Source organism: Micromys minutus, assembly GCF_963924665.1.
Source record: "Micromys minutus genome assembly, chromosome: 15".
NCBI lineage: Eukaryota > Metazoa > Chordata > Mammalia > Rodentia > Muridae > Micromys > Micromys minutus.
Window position 1 is genome coordinate 35,722,375 of NC_137984.1, and position 19,039 is coordinate 35,741,413.

Sequence of the window (19,039 nt, forward strand, 5' to 3'; positions counted from 1 at the left end):
TTGCTTTTGACATAAATAGGATTATTTTATTCCAAGTTCCAATCTTAAATGCTAAGTTTTTGGTTTTATTATCTACCCGTGTGTATTTTCCACATACATTGATTAATTTGTTCTGAAAATGTTTGCTGTATGCTGGCTAAAAGTGGGATACAGTGGATATCAGGATCAGGATTCCTGTCCTCGAGTAATGAAGTCTGCTGAAAAAAGCTCAAATAGACTTTAAGTGAGTCAAAAATCTTTTCTTCCTAGAAGTAAGAGGTAACTTCTGAATCTGTGAAATCTCAGTTCTCAGTGAGCCACCATAGCTGCTTTTCTTTTTCTCCTCTTAGCCCTTTGCTCTGCTATACAGTCTTTCCTCATCCTTAAACTGATGGGTGTTTTTTTCTTCTAGTGGCTCTCCATTTTTACCTTCTTAGACTTCCATACTGTATTGAGATGAAGGTTTTCCTTTGGGTGTTTTTTCTTACTCACAAACTCAAATGACTTTGATTACTCCAAATCACATCTTTTAAGTCCTATACCTAGCATTGTGTCTGTGTGTGAACAAAGGTAGCATAGATACAGATTTTATTTGGACTTAGAGTTCCAGTAGGATAGTCCATAATGGCTGTAGAGGCATGACAGCAGGTAGTCACAGCAAGAAGCTAAAAGATATTATCTCATCCACTGAGGAAAGCCCGGAGTGAGCTATAATGGGGCAATGCTATGAACTCTCAATCCACCCTCAGTTGCCTATTTCCTCCAACAAGGCTCGGTTCTACATTTCCTGTAACTTCCCCAAATAATAACATCAACTGGGAAACAAGTGTTTAAATGCATCACCTGTGACATTTCTCAGCCAAACCAACACAAAAGTTAAACTGTACAGTTAAGGTCAAGGGCCATGTTTATTTGCACTTATTATTCCAAACAGGACCAAATGTTTGATAGGAAGACTACAATATTGAATGGATAAATGGGCCTGGGTTTTCTTTCTGTTGTCATTAGGCAGTTGTTTGCTGTTTCTTTTCTTTTTTTTTTTTTTTTTTTTATGAAAAGTATTAGCTGTTTCACTTTAGTGTCATTATAATTCTAGCCAAGATTTTCTGGTAGTAATTTTTATTAGGAATTATTATTAATCATCAGGATTTTATAGTAGCTATGATTTACTAACTATAATAAATCACTTACACCATTGACTTTAGTTTTCTTTCTGCCTGTTTGCAAAGCTGTTCTGTTTTGGCTGAATTACAAGGCTGCCTATGACAACTGGAATGAACAACGGATGGCTTTACATAAAGATATTCATATGGCTACAAAGGAAGTGGTAGACATGCTCCCTGGTATCCAGCAAACATCAGCCCAGGCCTTTGGGACTCTCTTTCTCCAGCTAACTGTGAATGATCTAGGAATTTGCCTCCCTATAACAAATACTGCACAGGTACAGAAAAATCAAGACGTAGGAGGCTTTATTTCAGAATTGAAAGCTAGATATGCTACTCACCATGTCTTTGAGTATAGATTATAACCATTTTAAGTAGAACTGTTTATAACTTAAGCAAAGAAGAACTCCTAATTCTTACTTTTTCAAATAAGCTTCAGAATCTATTACTTTGTTTTATAAGTAAGAAATCTCTGGATTGATCATTGTATAAAGTAGAAAGGGACATTTCAAATGCACTTTAATATCTCCATCTGAAGTATGACAAGGAATCTCAATTTGCTTACCAAATTTTTTAAAACCTTGCAAATCATCTGTGTATTTAGATGAAAAAGAAAATGCTGTCTTCATAGTATAGGGCCAGTTTTCAAGAATACATTGGTACTTGAACTTGTGGTTAAGTAAGAAGATGCTGTCTGCACTTGTCAGACCAAGAAGAAATTGCTCTAAGAATCACATGCAGAGATCATCTTATTGTTATAGTTTTCCTTCATTGTCACTTTTAATAGTTTAAATGTCATGGTAGAGATACTAACACTGAAAGGAACAAACTTACATCAAGGGTTCTGTGTGGCAGAACAGCGCCGGTAGTGTTGTTTGTGTCTGTAGAGTTGAGATGTGGATCTACAACAAGCTACACACACAAGAACTGGTTATCATAGTGAGAGTGTTTCCTACTAAACAGGGGCTAGGGAAACACAGATATTAGCCCTTTGCATATTAAAATGGGAAAAGTGCACAAGGAATATGCATTTCATTTGAGTATTGTTTAAAACATATTTTGGTAAGTTGCTTTATATTGAGGATTTCTAGACTTAACCCTTTCTAGATTTTTACTATGAATATAAAGATTTCTAAATTTCATAAGTTATCTTGTCTGGAGAAATGATATAGCAATTAATAGGACTTGTTGCTTTTGTAGAGAACCTGGGCTTAATTTCCATCACCCATATGATGGCTCACAACCATCTGAACCACTCTAGTTCAGTGGATCTGAAGCCCTCTTCTGAAGTCTGTGGGCACCAGACAAGCATGTGATGAACATATGTATAGGCAGGCAACGCATTCATACACAGAAAATAAATCTTAAAAAAGCATTTTAAATTCACCTTATGCCTCATTTCCCTATATGTCTTTAGTCTAACCACACTGGAGACCTGGACACTGGCTCTGCTCTAGTGCTGACCATTGAAAGTACTCTCATCACTGCCTGTTCCTCAGAGTCTCTGGTTAGCAAAGGCCATTTCAAGAACTTTTGTATCCGTTTTGCTGATGGCTTTGAAACATCGTGGGATGACTGGAAACCAGAAATCCGTGGAGATCTAGTAATGAATGCTTGTGAGTCTAGTTTATGTTTTATATGAGGCTTTTAATTATAAAAAAATAAAATTGAAATGTCTCTTTGTTGAAAATTTAAGGATGTTCATATATAGGAATGCCTTAGAGAGAAATGAAATAAGAACTTTTTTGTAGTTAAAGGTAGTAAAATATATCTGTAAAAAACTATACCTTCAGCCTTCTGGTAAGTCAGAGAGAATTCTATACACTTGAAGCTATACACTGCCAGATTTTTCCTGTAGTTGAATGAACAAATAAACCATCCTTGTTCCTTGCTCTGCAAGAGAGAAGTAACTGCAAAACCCATCTCACTAAACATAGACTAGACTGTAAATCTACTGGACTAAAATTTCAGCTTTAATTATGGCTGACACAGTAAATAACCCAATGGCATAGCTCAAGCTTCTAGTATTTGAAAGAATCATTGTGAATTCTTCTAATTTCATGGTTCGTATATGTGATGATTTGAAAGCAGAAAGGTTTGTATCGCTTTTAATATCTTTAGGTATCACAGCAGAGATTCTACAGAATCACTTCTTTATAACAAAGCAGTGTACGTATGTATAGAATCTCAAAGATGGTGAACTGAAATCTTCAGTCAATCCTATGATGCAAATACTCTTTAGAAGGTGCTTTGCCATCATTTATGTAGTTTTCTTCTTTCTGAAAAATCACTCACTGTAACTTAATATTTTTACAAAAGTTGAGTGTGACATCTTTGTTATACATGCACTCACTAAAACAGACTATGGATAGAAAAGAAATAAACCATTTTCCTAGTAATTAAGAAAAAATATCTCATAAAGAATATAAGAAATAGGCCTAGGGCTTATAATTAAAAAATAATTATTGGAATGAATACATTACTTAGTACTTTGGTATATATTCTTTTAGCAACAAAGAACCTTGCCATTCTGATCTCTAATATTGAGAATAACCAGATTTAGAATTGTAGAACATTTACTTTTGTAGCTCACTGTTGTTTCTGGGGGAGGAATTGGAGGAAGAATGAACAGCGTAATTGTTTTATTAATATGCTGAATGAATTTAAAATGATAAAATGGACAAACTGATTTAATAATTTGTAGTTTGTAGTGAGAGAGATAATAGTATGTAATTTTTATATTTGGGTGTAGAAAAAGAGGTGATGTTCAGATTTTAAAGAGTTTTCACTGTAGTATTATTGAATTTGAAAGGTTATTAATGTAGACTTTGTTCTGACTTTTAACCTTGACTAAAGAGCCTATCTTACCTTAACCAGAAGCCACATCTTGTCTTGTTTCAATTTAGAATTGACAAGTTAGATACTCATACTTTATGGTTGAAAAATACAGTATTTATATTTACTGGCATTGTATTTTTAAGAACACAAATAGGGCTGGGGATGTAGCTCAGTTAGTAGAGTACTTGCACACCATTCAGGAAACCCTGATTTAGATCTCTAGCACCACATAAGACTGGCACAGTAGGCATGTCTGGAATCCCAGCCTTCCACACAAACGGGCAAAAGGATCTGGAGTTCAAGGTTGCCCCTACTAATCCTCAGCTATATAGCAAGTGTGAAGCCAGCCTGAACTGCAACAGGTGGCACTAAGGACCTTTGTCAAAAAGAAAGAAAGGAACCAATCTTTACTCATAATGGACAGTTTGCCTACTTTGGAAATATTTTTTTCTAGGACATTTTTAAGGGAAGACAAACTTACTACAAAGTACCTAGAAAAAGGAAGTCACTCCAACCTTCAGTGACATGTGAATATCAATTTAGAATAATTCACACAAAGTTACAAAAGAACATTTCACTTAGGACTAATCAAATTTAGACCGATAGTTAATTTCCATTAAGGCTTACTGAAAGTAACCTTAATTCTTTCTTTACTTTATTTTGTTTAGAGATGATTTATTTCAAAGATAGCATATTCTTCATTAATTAAGTTTATGGTAGCAAGTTAATCCAGGTTATGGCAACATTTTGCATTTAAAATCAAGTATGTTTCTGGGCTTAAATCCAAGATTGTGGGATTGACATCATAGCAGTCTGCCTTTTTCCTCATAAAATACTCCTTGACAAAAAGATGACAAACATGACAGATTATCTCTGAACTAACATGGCAGTTCATTTGTTTTTGTTTTGTTCTCCAGAGAGGGTTTCTCTATGTTACAGCCTAGACTGTCCTGGATCTCACATCATAGACCAAGCTGGCATAGAGCTCTCAGAGATCCACCCAAATGTGGTAGTTCTTAACTGTCATTTTGTTTTTCATTGACTTCTATCCTCAAAATTTCATACATCGGGCTGGCCAAATGTCTCAGCCAGTAAAGGCACTTGCCATTTTGCTGATTAGGTGAGTTTAATCCCCAGGATCTACAGGGTAGGAGAGAGAACTAACTCCTGCTCTTCACTCATGCCATGCCACTTGCACAAAGTATGTATACATGCTCACTCATACACACATGCATACATACATATAAATTTTTTATAATTAAAAAAATGTTCTCTCCAGGATTTAGTGTCTTGTCTGTAATCCTAATACTTGAAATAGCCCAAGACTAGATTGTGATTTCAAGGCTAAGCCAAGATGCATAGCAAGAGCCTATTATCCAAAAATAGACTCAGCAACAACAGTGTGTGTGTGTGTGTGTGTGTGTGTGTGTGTGTGTGTGTGTGTGTGTGTGTGTGTCTGTGTATGTGTGTGTGAGTGTATGGGTGTGTGTGAGTGTGGGTGTGTGTGGGTGTGGTATATACATGATATCACAAAAATTGTCATAGAATCCTGAGTTTGGTAGCAAGCTATCTAGAGATGCCCAGGTAGTGTGACTCTAGTCCTTATATGCTACAAGTAAAGCCAAAACTGTGAGCAAGTTGTTAAAATCATACAAATAGAATACTCCAATTTGTATAACAAAACTGAGTCCAAAATTTGCTCTTTTGTGGGAAGAATTTGAAACCTATTGGAGCGAGAAATCCTATTTACATTTAGGTAATTCTCTTTGGGAGAAAACATGTGGTATATGTTTAAAACAAGCTTACATTTATTGACAACTATTATTGGGTTCCTTCTTGTGCAGGTGTAGTTCCAGATGGTACCTATGAGGTTTGTTCAAGGACTACAGGACAAGCTGCAGCTGGTAGGTTCACTGTTCACTTTGAAACAGGTGAAAATAAGGTGGAAAGTCTCAAATGCCACATTTAGGAGTTGATTTGTCAGTGACTAGGGAGGCTAGTAAATATTTTTGAGTAAGAAATCAAATGGTGATACCATCAAAGGAATGCTTCAAGACAGTAGAGCATAGGAAAACAGCTGGATAGTAACTGGAAGTGTGGTGGTGTCTCAACCAAGAAGATAGAAGTGTCAAGCAGTAACCTCTCATACAATAAAAGTTAACAGGGTGCACTAAGAGCAGACACTTTCTTAAAGGTTCTTTGGATGCTGAGAGCCATAGAATCTGGTTAAAGCCAGTAATGTTCCTAGGGATCTTTCTTTTCTTACTGTAGTTTTTTGACATTCTTCCAGGATTAATTCTTTGATATTTATCCTGAGTAAGAGATCTCAAGAAACATCTGCCATTCCCAGCAACAAAGGACTAAGAAGTTAAGACAGTTTCCAGCAGCACTGCTAGGAAGCTAGAGACTGAGCAGATAGTGAGAGAGGACGCGCCGTCGTCAGTGCTATCTGTGTATAAGTGAAGGCAACCTCCCCAAACTAGCTTAACCAGAACCAGGGTCTTTCCCCAGGATGTTTGCAGATGATGTTACATTTAGAAGGCTGTGGCAGAGAAGGGAAGAAACACATGGAAGCAGTATCTAACTGTCAGTAGTGCCCATTTAGCTCTGGCTTTTGCTGCTTTCGATGCTTCCCCTTTTATTTGTTTTGCTTTGCTTTAATTGATGACATCACATTACTGGAAAGAGCTCCTGACCTCATTTCTACATTATCATTTAAAAGAGATCCACCTTTTCTCAAGTTCAGAGAAAGATTTTTGGGTTTGTAGCTTTGATGTTTACTTTGACCAGTTATTTGGTTACTTGTAGGTGGTGGATGCAGCTTATAATGGTTTCTGCTATATCCATGGGAAGGTATCTGGGCTCATAGGAACCATATAGTCTTTGGGGTAAAGAGCGGTGCTATTATACAGTAGAGGTACATAAACACTGTATCTGTGGAAACCAACACTGTCTGGTGTTTGGAGCAGGTCTTGCTGTGAAAGCATTGAGTCTCTGATATGGCAGTCATACAGTTCATAAGTGCTTATACTCCTATTCCTGGGACCTTGAAAAAAATGCCACTTCTTTATTTAAACAGAAAGTAGTAGTGCTGGAACCTGGACACTGAATGTGTTGTGGAAAATGTGTGGGATTGATGTCCATATGGACCCTAACATTGGCAAAAGGCTCAATGCTCTGGGCAACACCCTTACAACACTGACAGGAGAGGAAGACATAGATGACATTGCCGACCTCAATTCCGTGAACATCGCTGACCTGTCTGATGAAGACGAGGTGGATACCATGTCACCCACAATCCATACTGTAAGTGCATTCACTGCCAGGAATTAGAAGGCTGGATTTTCCTGAGATAGATACCTCATTCAGTCAGGATTATTTTGTGTGTTGTGGTTGCTGTGGTAGAGGGAGGGAGGAAGGTGGTGATTTGTAGATCTACATTTTACAGTGCTGTTGTGTGTTTCATAGTAATGACTTTATGAAATGCACCTTAACCTCAGTGTAATATGTTACACTGAAAGTGAGGTAAGGTCAATCTGTAAACACAGAAAGTAGATCAGGAAGTTTTGATTTGGGCTGGGGCTAAGGTTTGAGAACAGGAATGGGAAGGCCTGCTATGACCAGAGGACCTTTCCTGGCTGGTGCGGAGAGTGTGGTAGCGACTGCTTGGCTCTGGCCTTCCTTAAGCCACTGAGTTGTACATTCTAAGTGGATGGGCCTTATGGTCTGCAATCAATCTTAGGAAAGGGTTTTGCAGATAAGTCTTTCAAAAATCAAAATGTTTGTACTGTGATAAATAGATTTAAAATGTATCTTTCCAACTATATTGCTTATTCTGTTGTTATCAAGTTATCTAGTAACAAAAAGAAAGTGACTTTCAGATTTTATTCTGGTTTTGACTTACAAAGAGATTTTAAATACATTTATCTGTTGTATCATTAGTTTTTGTCTTAAAGAGTCATTTTAAATTAATAATACTGTTTATTATTTAGAGTTCAGATGGAAGTTCAGTAAGTGGAGATGGCCACAAACTCACCTTTGGGCAGCGACTTGTAAATCACCTCCTAGGCCTGGCGCCGCCAAATCAGCGCTATTCTGTTCCTGCAGAGTATCTGTGTGATTCAGAGATGCGGGGCTCCCCTCAGTCTAGCCAGTCCCATTTGAAAGCGTGCAGAGCACACTCATGGGGAAACGTAGGTAGCAACTCAGTAGATACCTTATGAAATGAGGGGCTTGAATCAGTGGATAACTGCAATCATCTTACCTGCTGTAGACGTGATGATTCTTGCATGCTCTCTGATCTGAGGCATTAATTTTTGTAGTGTAGCTGGTCTGTATGAACTGAAAGTGGTATTAACAAACATTCTTTGACTTCTCTTTTTAGGAAGCTGTAGATTATCGAAGACAAGGAACATCTTCTGGTCAGCCAGGAGAACCCAGAGGAAGAAAGATTATGAAGCGTTTAGTGGATATCAGAGAGCTAAATGAACAGGCCAAAGTAATAGATGACCTTAAGTATGTTGTAGTTTTTTAACTTACTATAGCATTCTCTCATAATAGAATAATACGATGCTAAAGATGGGGGAAAACTTTTAGTTTATTAGTGAAGTCATCAGTGTTCCAAAAGTTCAGTAGTTTTTCTGAGATTATAAGCAATAAAGTAAAGCCCAAAATCCTAATTTTCTGTCTTTAAAACTCACTTCTATGCAACGAATGGCAGAGGTACTTCATATGCATGTTCATGCTTAACTCTGTTCATGTGCATAGTTGAATGTGTGTGTTAGTTTGCTAACCTTGCTTACAGATTGGAACTTTTTTGAGGAGTTAAGAATCAGCATTCATGAATGGTTGTTTTGATATGACATGCTTTCTCACAGTGTAGTTGTGAGGTTAAACTGTGTGTGTATGTGTGTGTGTGTGTGTGTGTGTGTGTGTGTGTGTGTGTGTGTGTGTGTGTGTAGAGAGAGAGAGAGAGAGATAGATAGATAAATAGATAGATAGATAGAGATATCAGTAGCTATATAGAGATATAGATATAGATGTATATCATGTTCTAAATGGACTCTTAAGAAAACTGGCTCAGAGTAAATGAATCTCTCTCTCCCTCCCTCCCTCCCTCCCTCTCTTCCCCCCTCTCTCTCCCTCCCTCTCTCCCTCCCTCCCTCCCTCTCTTCCCCCCTCTCTCTCCCTCCCTCTCTCCCTTTCTCCCCCTCCCTCCCTCCCTCTCTCCCTTTCTCCCCCTCCCTCCCTCCCTCTCTCTCTCTCTCTCCCTCCTCTCTCTCTCTCTCTCTCTCTCTCTCTCTCTCTCTCTCTCTCTCTCTCTCTCTCTCTCTCTGTGTGTGTGTGTGGTATATGTGTGTGTAAGTAGGGCTAAGGCAGTAAGCATCATAACCTGTTTTAAAATCCTCTTGCCAGTTGTTTTGTAATTTCACTAAGTACCTCCTGTATAAGGATAAATGTTCTTCTTGCTAAATTTTGAAACTTTCATTTTCCCAAAGTTGAGTGGCCACACTTCACCTTTTCTAATCTTCAGATGCTCTGCCTGTGGGGATTGTTGTTATTCAATCAGAATTTCCCGAAATACTGGAGTTTTAAAATATAAAAAGTATGACCTTTAAATTTTCTCTGTAAATTACCAAGTAGTGATTCATATTTTCCATTAATCTGAGTTTTATCCTCAGAGAGAAAAATGACTTGAGGCAAAATATATGTCTTCTAAAATCATTATACATTTTCTATAGCATGAATGTTTGGATTTCATGTTATTGTTTGCACCTTGGGATATATCAGTGGTTAGAGAGTGTAAAAGCATTTCCCTAGATGTTAGTGTGCCTTTTGTAATCTAGCAAATAGGGTATTAAGTTTATAGGAGTTGGGCTACCCAGATACGATCCTTGGCTCTCCTGAGAAGGAGAGGGCTGAAAGAAGGAGGGGGAAGTCACTTGTACTTTCTTGCTTCTTTACAGTAACTCTCTGTTTTGGTGGGTTTTATTTTTGTTTCTTTGCTTTATTTTGTTTCATTTAGAAAATTGGGTGCAAGTGAAGGAACCATAAACCAGGAAATTCAGCGTTACCAGCAGTTGGAGTCTGTGGCTGTGAATGACATCCGAAGAGATGTTCGTAAAAAGTTACGGAGGTCCAGTATGCGAGTAAGTACACATACTTAAGAGTTTCAGAAGACTATTTTTAAATGCTTAGTTTTTGAAACTAACAATGATATTTATGTTTTTATTCATGCTGGTGATAATACACCTGGTTTATGTAAAGCAGTCCTATATAGAGAGCACTGTTTAAACACTTTGATTTAACCACCCATAAATCTCCACAGCAACTCTATGGAGGAGCTGTCCCTGTCATTTGAAAAGTGACACAGCTGATACACAGAGAGGTCAATCTAGCCACTAATACTGATGGAGTCAAATTTCAAATCCAGGCGGCAGAGCTCTGTACTTCAGCCCAAGCTACTGTGATTTCTTGCCATTTGTGGACTCACTGGCTTTTAATCTCTAGTGTGTACTCTCAGAAATGTGCGATCTTTTTCCATGTCTTTGTCTCCAATGTTTCAGTATTTACCTCTAAGTTGTAATTTCTCTTTTCTGCTTTATCTTTTTAATAAAATACAATTTTTAGAGCAAATTTAAGTTCCTAGGAAAATTCTGAGGACACAGATTTCCCTGCACACACATATCATCCACTGTCAGTATTCTCTGTGAGAATATCAAACTCACCACAGGTGATGCACCCACAGTTGCCAAGGGTGATAGTTTACAAGAGGACTTCCTTTTGATGCTGTGCATTCTGTGGTTTAGGATAAACGTGTGATTCACTGCCCTAAAACCCACTGTGCTCCCTTCCTATTCCTTACTCTTGAATAGTATTCTCCTTGACAATACTGAATGTAAAGTATTTCTCCACTTGTAAGCTCTTAGATTTCTGTCATCAAGATTTTAGTTTTCTTCATGTGATAGCTCCTATACACATTTTATAAGATTTATACTGAAAAGCTTTATTTTGGTTCATGGTTCCAATCTAAATCACTTACCCTGTTGCTTTGTGTTCATGGTGGTACATAGGTGTAGCAGAGACCTGCTCACTTCATAGTAGCTAGGAAGCAGTGAAAGAGGAAGAGATGCAGCTTGGGAAAGAGGGATGATGGAGCACAGAAAGAGCCACAGAGGATCTTGGTATCCATGGCGTGCTCAGTTACCTAACCTTTTAACTATGATTAATTCCTAAGTTTCAACCTCCTCGTGGTTGTTCTATTATGGACTGGGAACAAAGCCTCTCAGCATGTGCCTTTGGGGGATATTCTACATTCAAGGGGGACTTCCTTGCTTTATTTCTGTTCTTAATGGGTAAGTTTGGAGTTTTTGACTACTTAGTATGATGGCTCTACTGGTTTTTTGTAAATTTTTTTCTTCACCCAATTCAAAACACTCCCTTCAAGGCTGGGGAGATGGCTTGATGGTAAACTGAACTTGCTACCCAAGCATGAGCACCTGAGTTCAGGTCCCCTGTACCCACCTAAAATGCCCATGTGGCATTGTGCTCCTGAATTTACCCAAGCACTGAGGTGGACACATGCTAACCTGTTACTCTGCCTAGTTCTCTGAGGGACCCTGTCTCAAGAAGTCAGAAGACACCTGACATTGACTTATGTATGGCCTTCTCTCTCTCTCTCTCTCTCTCTCTCCCTCTCTCTCTCTCTCTCTCTCACACACACACACACACATACAAGATCCTCTCAATCTTAGATTACTTAGGGTTTTTTTTGTTGTTGTTGATTTTTAAAAATGTATTTATTTATTGTATATAAGTACACTGTAGTTGTCTTCAGACACACCAGAAGAGGGCATCAGATCCCATTACAGATGGTTGTGAGCCACCGTGTGGTTGCTGGGATTTGAACTTAGGACCTCTGGAAGAGCAGTCAGTGCTCTTAACCACTGAGCTATCTCTCCAACCCCAGATTACTTAGTTTTTAATGTGAGGGGTGTTGGATTTAATCAAATACCATTTCTGTATCTATTAATATAATTGCATCACTTTTTTTTGTTTAACTTGACTTTTGGTGAATTATGTTAATTGAATTTTGAGTGTCGAATCACCCTAGAATATACAGAATAATTCTACTTAGTTATAGTCCGTTATTTATTTGGATTTGGTTTGCTAATTTTATCTGTTTTTAAAAGATACCAATTTATAATTTTTCTTCCTAGCAATGTCATAAAATTTTGGATTTTATACTGTGGTAATGATAGTCTCGCTGAGTGCATTAGGAAGTTTTTGCTGCTACTGCCTTCTAAAAGTGCTAATAGAAAATGACCTTCCTTAAACATCTGGTGTAATTCATCAGGGCATTCATTTGGACCTTTTGCTTTCTGTTTGGGACAAATTATTTATTTATTTTAATTAACATGGGTCTATTCAGAACTTTTTTCTTCTTGTGTAATGTTGTCAACTATATCTTTCAAAGGCTCAGTCTCTTTCATCCAAATTCATTCTCAGATTTCAGAGTATGTCTTGACACTTAATGTCTGTAAGACCTGTAACCCTGTCCTTTGGGTCTTTTTCCATGTTAGTGAGCTCCACCTTTGACGCCTACCTAGAGGCTTGTTGGTTTTGTTACTCTTTCAACGAAGATTTTTGCTTTTATTGGCTTCTGTTTATTGATTTCTTCTCTGTTTTATTGACTTCTGTGGAAATATTTACTTCTTTTTTTCTGTTTAACTTTTCTATCATCATAATTTAGACAGATCTGTTCTCTTTAAAAAATACCGGTTTAATTTTATAAATTACCTGTAAAGCCCTGCTTTCATTGCCTATCACAGATCTTTGTGTTATTTTTATCTAGGTGAAAATAATTCAAAAATTGCCTTGATTACTTCTTTGACACATGCTATTGAGAAGTGTGTTGTTTAATCTTGAAGCATTTTTTTTCCAGATAATTTCCTGACACAGACACATGCACAGTCTAGTTAAATTACATACAGTCTGACAGCACTCATTATATGGCTTCAGCCCTTAAAATATGTTACAGCAAACCTTAGGACATAGAATGTGGCCTGTTTTGGTGAATTTTCCATGTTGACTTGAGAAGGTTTGGTATGTGCTGTTCATGAACAAAGTTTTCAGTAGATGTTGATTCAATCCATGTGACAGTTGAGTTGAGTATGTCCAGGTGGACTTTCTGTGTGCACTGGGTCTGATGAAAGGTCTCCAACCTTGATAATGAGTCCATCTGTTTCTCTTTGCATTTCTGTTAGTTTTTGCCTTTCGTAGTTTAAGTTATTGATATTCAGACTGATTATTGATGCCATTGGATTAAACATTTACCTATTTGGCTTCTCTTCATATTGCTTTTGTTTTCTATTCATGCTTTCATCTTTTTTCTTGTCTTTTGCAGTTTTAACTGAATATTTTATGATTCCATTTTCTCCTTAAAATCAGTTATTAAATAAATAGTTTAATGCATTTTGGGGTTGGTTGTTGTAAATTTTACAGTATAAATGCACAGCTAAATCACAGGTTGCTTTCAGATAACACTATACCGCCTCATATGTAGCATGAGTATGTATAATAATGAAGTAATTCCTCTTGCCATACAGTCACTCATTTCTCATGTAGAAGCATGGATGTGTGATATGTGCATATACTTAAAATATGCAATATACGTGTATATATTTGTAATAATTATAATATAGGTAAGCACACATGACACAAATTATTGGTTATATTAATTAAGAATAGAAAAATGAGGTATTTTTTATCTTCACTTTATACTTTGATGCTCTTCCTTATAGAGGTCCTTGTTTCCAGTCGGTATTATTTTCCATCTCTGTAGAAATCTCACCATTTCCTGCAAAGCAATTCTGTAGACAACAGTTCCTTATCTTTTGTTTGTCTGAGAAAGTCTTTCCCTTCACTTTTGAAGGATAGTTTCTTGTAGAACTTTAGATTATTTGGAGGTTTTGTTTTCTCAACACCTTAAGTATTTCTCTTCACTTTTTTCTTATTTGCTTTTTTATTTTAAAGGCAAACTGGGTGTCATTTTTATACTTTACTGAGTCCGAACCACTGGGTTGCTTTCATGGCTAAACAACGGGGAGGGGTGGGGAATTACTAGGAAGAGCTTCCTCCTATCAGGTACCCTCTGTGATTGCCCCAGTCTGCAGAGAACTGCTTGGGAAGAAAGGCCGGTACTTATTCTTCTCCTGCCCCCTTCTAGGCTCGCCATAGTACCTCTTTATGCATTGAGTTTCCCTCCTGTTCTTAGGCTTTATGGGGTTTTTGTTTGTTTGTTTGTTTGGTTGGTTGGTTGGTTTTTGTTTTGTCTGCTCCATTTTCTTTATTGTTAACTTTTTGAAGTTTGTGTGATTCTGTTTCCATCTCAGAATCTTTCCTCAGCTTGTCCAGCCTGCTAATATACTCATAAAGGCCTTTTTTTCATTTCTCTTGGTGTTTTTATTTCTACTGGTTTGCTTTGTTGTTTTTGTATTGTTTATGTTCATTCTTAAAATTTCCATCTCTGGTTATATTGTCTAGCTGTTTTTTTTTTAATCCACAAAGGCCATAACACATTAATTAGAATGGTCTTTAATATTCTAATCTGACAGTTCCAGCACACTGTCATGTTTGATTCTAATTTGTTTTTTGTTTTTTCTTTGTTTTGTTTGTCTTTTTAAAAATTTTTTTGGATATTCTCTGTATTTACATTTCAAATGTTATGCCCTCCCCCCACTCCCCTCCCTCCTCCCCCTCAACTTGATTCCATGAAGGTGCTCCCTCTCCCAATCACCCTCTCCACCTCAGTGCCTTGGCTGGTTGATGGTGTTGTTTCTTCCTATGAGTTTTGCAAACCTTTCAACTCCTTCAATCCTTTCTCTAGCACTTTCATTGGGGTCCCCATGTTTAGTCTGATGGTTGGTTGCAAGCATCCTCATCTGTATCTATATGACTCTGGCACAGCCTCTGAAGAGACATCCATGTCTGGTTCCTGCCAGTAAACACTTCTTTTTTTAACAACTTTATTTTTAAAAACAGAGATAAATGTACAGATTTTTAAAAGCATTTTTGCATAAAACTATATGAATATATTTTGTCAGTATTTGATTTTTTTTAAAGGTTTGATAATATACATTGAAACCTTACTAGTTATAATGAGCATAAAGTACATTCTTGGCATCAGCAATAGTGCTTGGGTTTGGTGGCTGCATATGCTGTGGTTCTCCAGGTGAGACTGTGTCTGTAGATGTTGTTTGTCTTAAGATCTTACTTTATTTTTACCTTTTCTGTGTTTTGTAGCTTTTCTTCTTGATAGCTAGATTTGAGGTACCATGTGAAAGGAACTACTGTAAACTTCCTTCAGGGCTGCAGTGCTAATGTGACTTTTGAGTCAGTCTGTGAACCACATAAACATTAGTCCTGCTTCACCCTTCGCATTGTGATGGGACAATATGGGTATTGCTGGTTAGACATCTGTGTCTCCCTTTTCTTTGTCTGGTGTGCTGTGACAATATCACCCAGATCAGGTTGGGTTCTGGCCAGCTACTTTCTGTTAAGAACAAGCCACATGAAAAACAGTGCAACTTTTAGTCTGTAGTTGTGGGTTCCACAATCCTGACCCAAGATAGCAACAGATCAAAAATATTTTTAAATAAATTAATAAATAAAAATAATTGCAAAACAAAAATTTTTTAAATTGCTTCTGTACTGAACATGTACAAACTTTTTTCTTGTTATCCCCTAAACAACACACTGTAATAAGTTTACCTCGTGTTTATTATCATACTAGGGATTTTAAGTAATCTAGGCATATGCAAGAAGCTATGTATAGGTTGTATACAAACATACTATTTTATTTTTTCTTTCTTTTCTTTCTCTTCTTTCTCTTAGTTATGTTAGTATAAAATATTTTAACCTTTTATTGTTTTTTTTTTTGTGATTGTCACATCATGTACCCAATGCCACCCATGTCCTACCTCCTGCCTGCCCTTCACCCTTGCACCTTCATTCCAGAGGAAAAAAAAATCTAATGATGGAAGCTGTAGTGTGTCGCACAGCACACCCTTTTGTCCACACTGCTTTGCTTGCAAGTGTTCATTGCAGTGACTTGTTGGTCAGGATGCAGCTTCTGGCTTCTGCTACTCTATCAATACTGGAGCCTCACTGGGACTCCTCTTAGAGACCCTATAGTTTTTAATCTGTATGATCAGCCCTTCATGAACTCCAGCCATTCATTGATGGTGTAGATGTTGGGGTGGGCCAATTCAAAACCCTGGATCTGGTCCTAAGGGGTATCTGAGCTGCTCAGCGGACCCCTGTCCTGATCTCATGCCCCTGGGGCCAGCTCACCAGCAACCAGGGCCAGCTCTACCTTACCCAGGGTATAGGGCCTGCTCTCCAGAGTGTTGCAGTTGGTGAGGGACATGGTCTGTTTTCCCACTTTCGTGAGCCCAAGACCAATTGTCCTGCCTGCCATAGGTGACAAGTGGTGAGGGCAGAGCGTAGTATCTCCCTCACCCATGCTCTTTCATGGCAGACAAGTTGCCGGTCCAGCTCTCTCACTCCCATGCTCACACCCTTAGGGCTGGCTTGCCTGCTGCATGCCTGCCGTCAGTGTCAGCTCTATTGTGCTGCCCAGGTAAGGTGTAGGACCCTCTCCCAAGTACTGCACCTAGTGAGGGGCAGGGACACCTCTCCTGCTCTTGTGACCTAAGGGCTAGGTCTCCTGCCTGCTGCAGGTGGTGAGGAGGAGCAAGTAGGGAGGAAAACATCCTTCCTTGTCCACACCACTGTTCAAGAGTCAAGTGGTAGGAGCAGCTCTGCCATGCTCATATCTTCAGGGCTGGCTCACCAGCAACTCCCACAATGGGCAGAGCCTGTTCTCCCAAGTATTGCAGCTGGTTTAGGGGCAGGTTCAGCTCTCCTACTCTCAAGCCCCCAGGGCCAGCTCTCCCATGGTGCCTAAGTGGGGGGTGGGACAAGTTCTGCACAGCACTCAAACATTAACATGTCCCCAGGCTCAGGCTACAGCCTAGACCAAGGACTTCCATCTGGCCTTCGGTAATAACAGACCCCTGCTATTACAGTGCCACAGACCCTCAGTGGCAGCACAGGCCAGGACCCCACCATGGCCCCAGGTGGCATCACTGGCTACTCACATCAGGCTGTTCCTCACAATCCTGAGTCTCCAGTTCTGCCTCTCTTCATGTGCCCACATCCTTCTGTTTCTTTCTCTTCCTTTTCTGAACCACATACTGGTTCCTCAGTGGTGTCTGTGGTCTCTGAGTGTCTGGAGCTATTTCAGTAGTCTTGGGAGCACTGTGTCCCTCGGGTGTTATGACACTGAGGCGGGTACCCCACCATATCAGTATTCCGTTGCCTTGAGTCATTTTTTTCCTCTACCTTTTTATTAGGCTGCTTCTCTCAAGGATAAGTGGGGTTTAGGTTACAAACCAAGTTACAGCCGATCAAAGAGCATTTCAGCTTCTGGAAGACCACCTCTTAAGAGAATGGAAAGAGCAAGGTAATACATATTTTAACCAATCGACCAAGATCGGTACTGTTTTTGGTAATAAATAAATCAACCTTATTATTAAATAGAAATCACTAGTTACTTATTGCCAAACATCATTGGCTTAAGGAAAGCTCAAATCTTTATTCCTCAACATACTAAGAACATTAGTAAGGCAATTTTATTTATATATGGTTTGTGTATAAGCTTACAGACTTACATGAAGAAATGAAAACTTGTATACTATAGGTGGTTGCTTTCTAAATAGTCAATTTAGGAAAGATGATGGTATACATTAAAAGCTTGTTTTAATATTAAGTCAGCACTATAAAAATAAGAATAAATACTGAGGCGGGTTGTAGAGTGTTTGCCTGGCATATAGGAAGCCATGGTTTAATTCCTAGTACCATACAAACTGGGTGGCGCATACCTTTAATGATAACTCTTAAGATAGATAAGGGGACCAGAAGTCAAGAGCATTCTCTGTCTCAGCTGCATAGTGGATTCAGGGCTGGCCTGGAGAACCCTATCTCCCAAAAAATAAAGAAGCATAAATTCTTTTCATAGGTTTAATTTTAGAAAAATTGAAGTTTATTGAAACAAGGCTTTTTCACAGATGTTAAAGGTTAATACATGGAATGCCAAAATGTCTGATAAGGGTAATAGAATATTAAAGTCATTAACAAGACTTATATAAAGTCAATATTTTTTAAGTGGCCATGTTGAAGTTTTGTATTTTATATTTGTGTTGCAAATTTAAGCTTATAGCATAACTACTTTATCTTACTTACAGTTCCCGCATAGGAGAAACTGATGAGCTCCCGGAAATCCGTGTGGATGCAGCATCTCCTGGACCCAGAGTAACTTTTAACATCCAGGATACAGTAAGAAAGACAGTACTTGTTAGAAATTTGTGTTAAGTAGTTTTTATTTTTAATTGCAGGCTTTCAATATACATTTTAAAAGTAGAAATTGTCACCTACAGTGACAGGTTATAACAAGTGAGTAGTGCGGATAAGAGCTGCACTGCATGCACATGGCCAGGTGTTTGTACAGTAAAAACCCATGAGCTGCATGCGCTTAGATTGTTTATGGTTTTCTGTTATGCAGTTCTTGTTGGTAAGTAAGGACCCATGTTAAACTGTCTCATATGTGGTTGTTAATGTGAAATAAATATTTGTCTATGTGTTAGTAGTTCACGGGCTAAAGATACTAGGAGGCATAAGGAAGGTCAGCTTCAGAGCTGCACACTACATGTTAAAATTTATGTTTAAATGTTTATTTGTGGATTTGTTCACATTGTCTTTATTTTTCATGTTTTCTTTTCTTATTGTTTTAATTAAGTTGAAAAATGCAGTGTGGGGAAGTTCACCACAGTCCAGCTCTCCAGGGGAAGGGTATTTTCAGGTACTTATGAAAACACACAAAATTTTTCTTTAAAACTAATAAACTGCCCTGAAATTTTGCTTTCAAAATGTCTTTTTTTCAAGCTAAACTGAGACCTCAGAAATACTTTATATAAAGATTTAAGCTTGTAATTCTG

At 38.1% G+C, this 19,039-nt stretch overlaps 1 protein-coding gene across 1 annotated transcript in view; it reads left to right on the forward strand.

Moving 5' to 3' along the window:
• Positions 1–19,039, forward strand: part of BLTP1 (bridge-like lipid transfer protein family member 1) — a 194,936-nt gene that overhangs the window by 140,883 nt on the left and 35,014 nt on the right. Inside the window, exons 58-67 of the mRNA XM_080929338.1 lie at positions 1,209–1,420; positions 2,560–2,758; positions 5,825–5,884; positions 7,060–7,286; positions 7,973–8,173; positions 8,365–8,495; positions 10,006–10,129; positions 17,399–17,508; positions 18,290–18,380; positions 18,841–18,903. Coding sequence (XP_080785464.1) covers positions 1,209–1,420; positions 2,560–2,758; positions 5,825–5,884; positions 7,060–7,286; positions 7,973–8,173; positions 8,365–8,495; positions 10,006–10,129; positions 17,399–17,508; positions 18,290–18,380; positions 18,841–18,903 — 1,418 coding nt within the window. The remainder of the gene's footprint in view (positions 1–1,208; positions 1,421–2,559; positions 2,759–5,824; positions 5,885–7,059; positions 7,287–7,972; positions 8,174–8,364; positions 8,496–10,005; positions 10,130–17,398; positions 17,509–18,289; positions 18,381–18,840; positions 18,904–19,039) is intronic.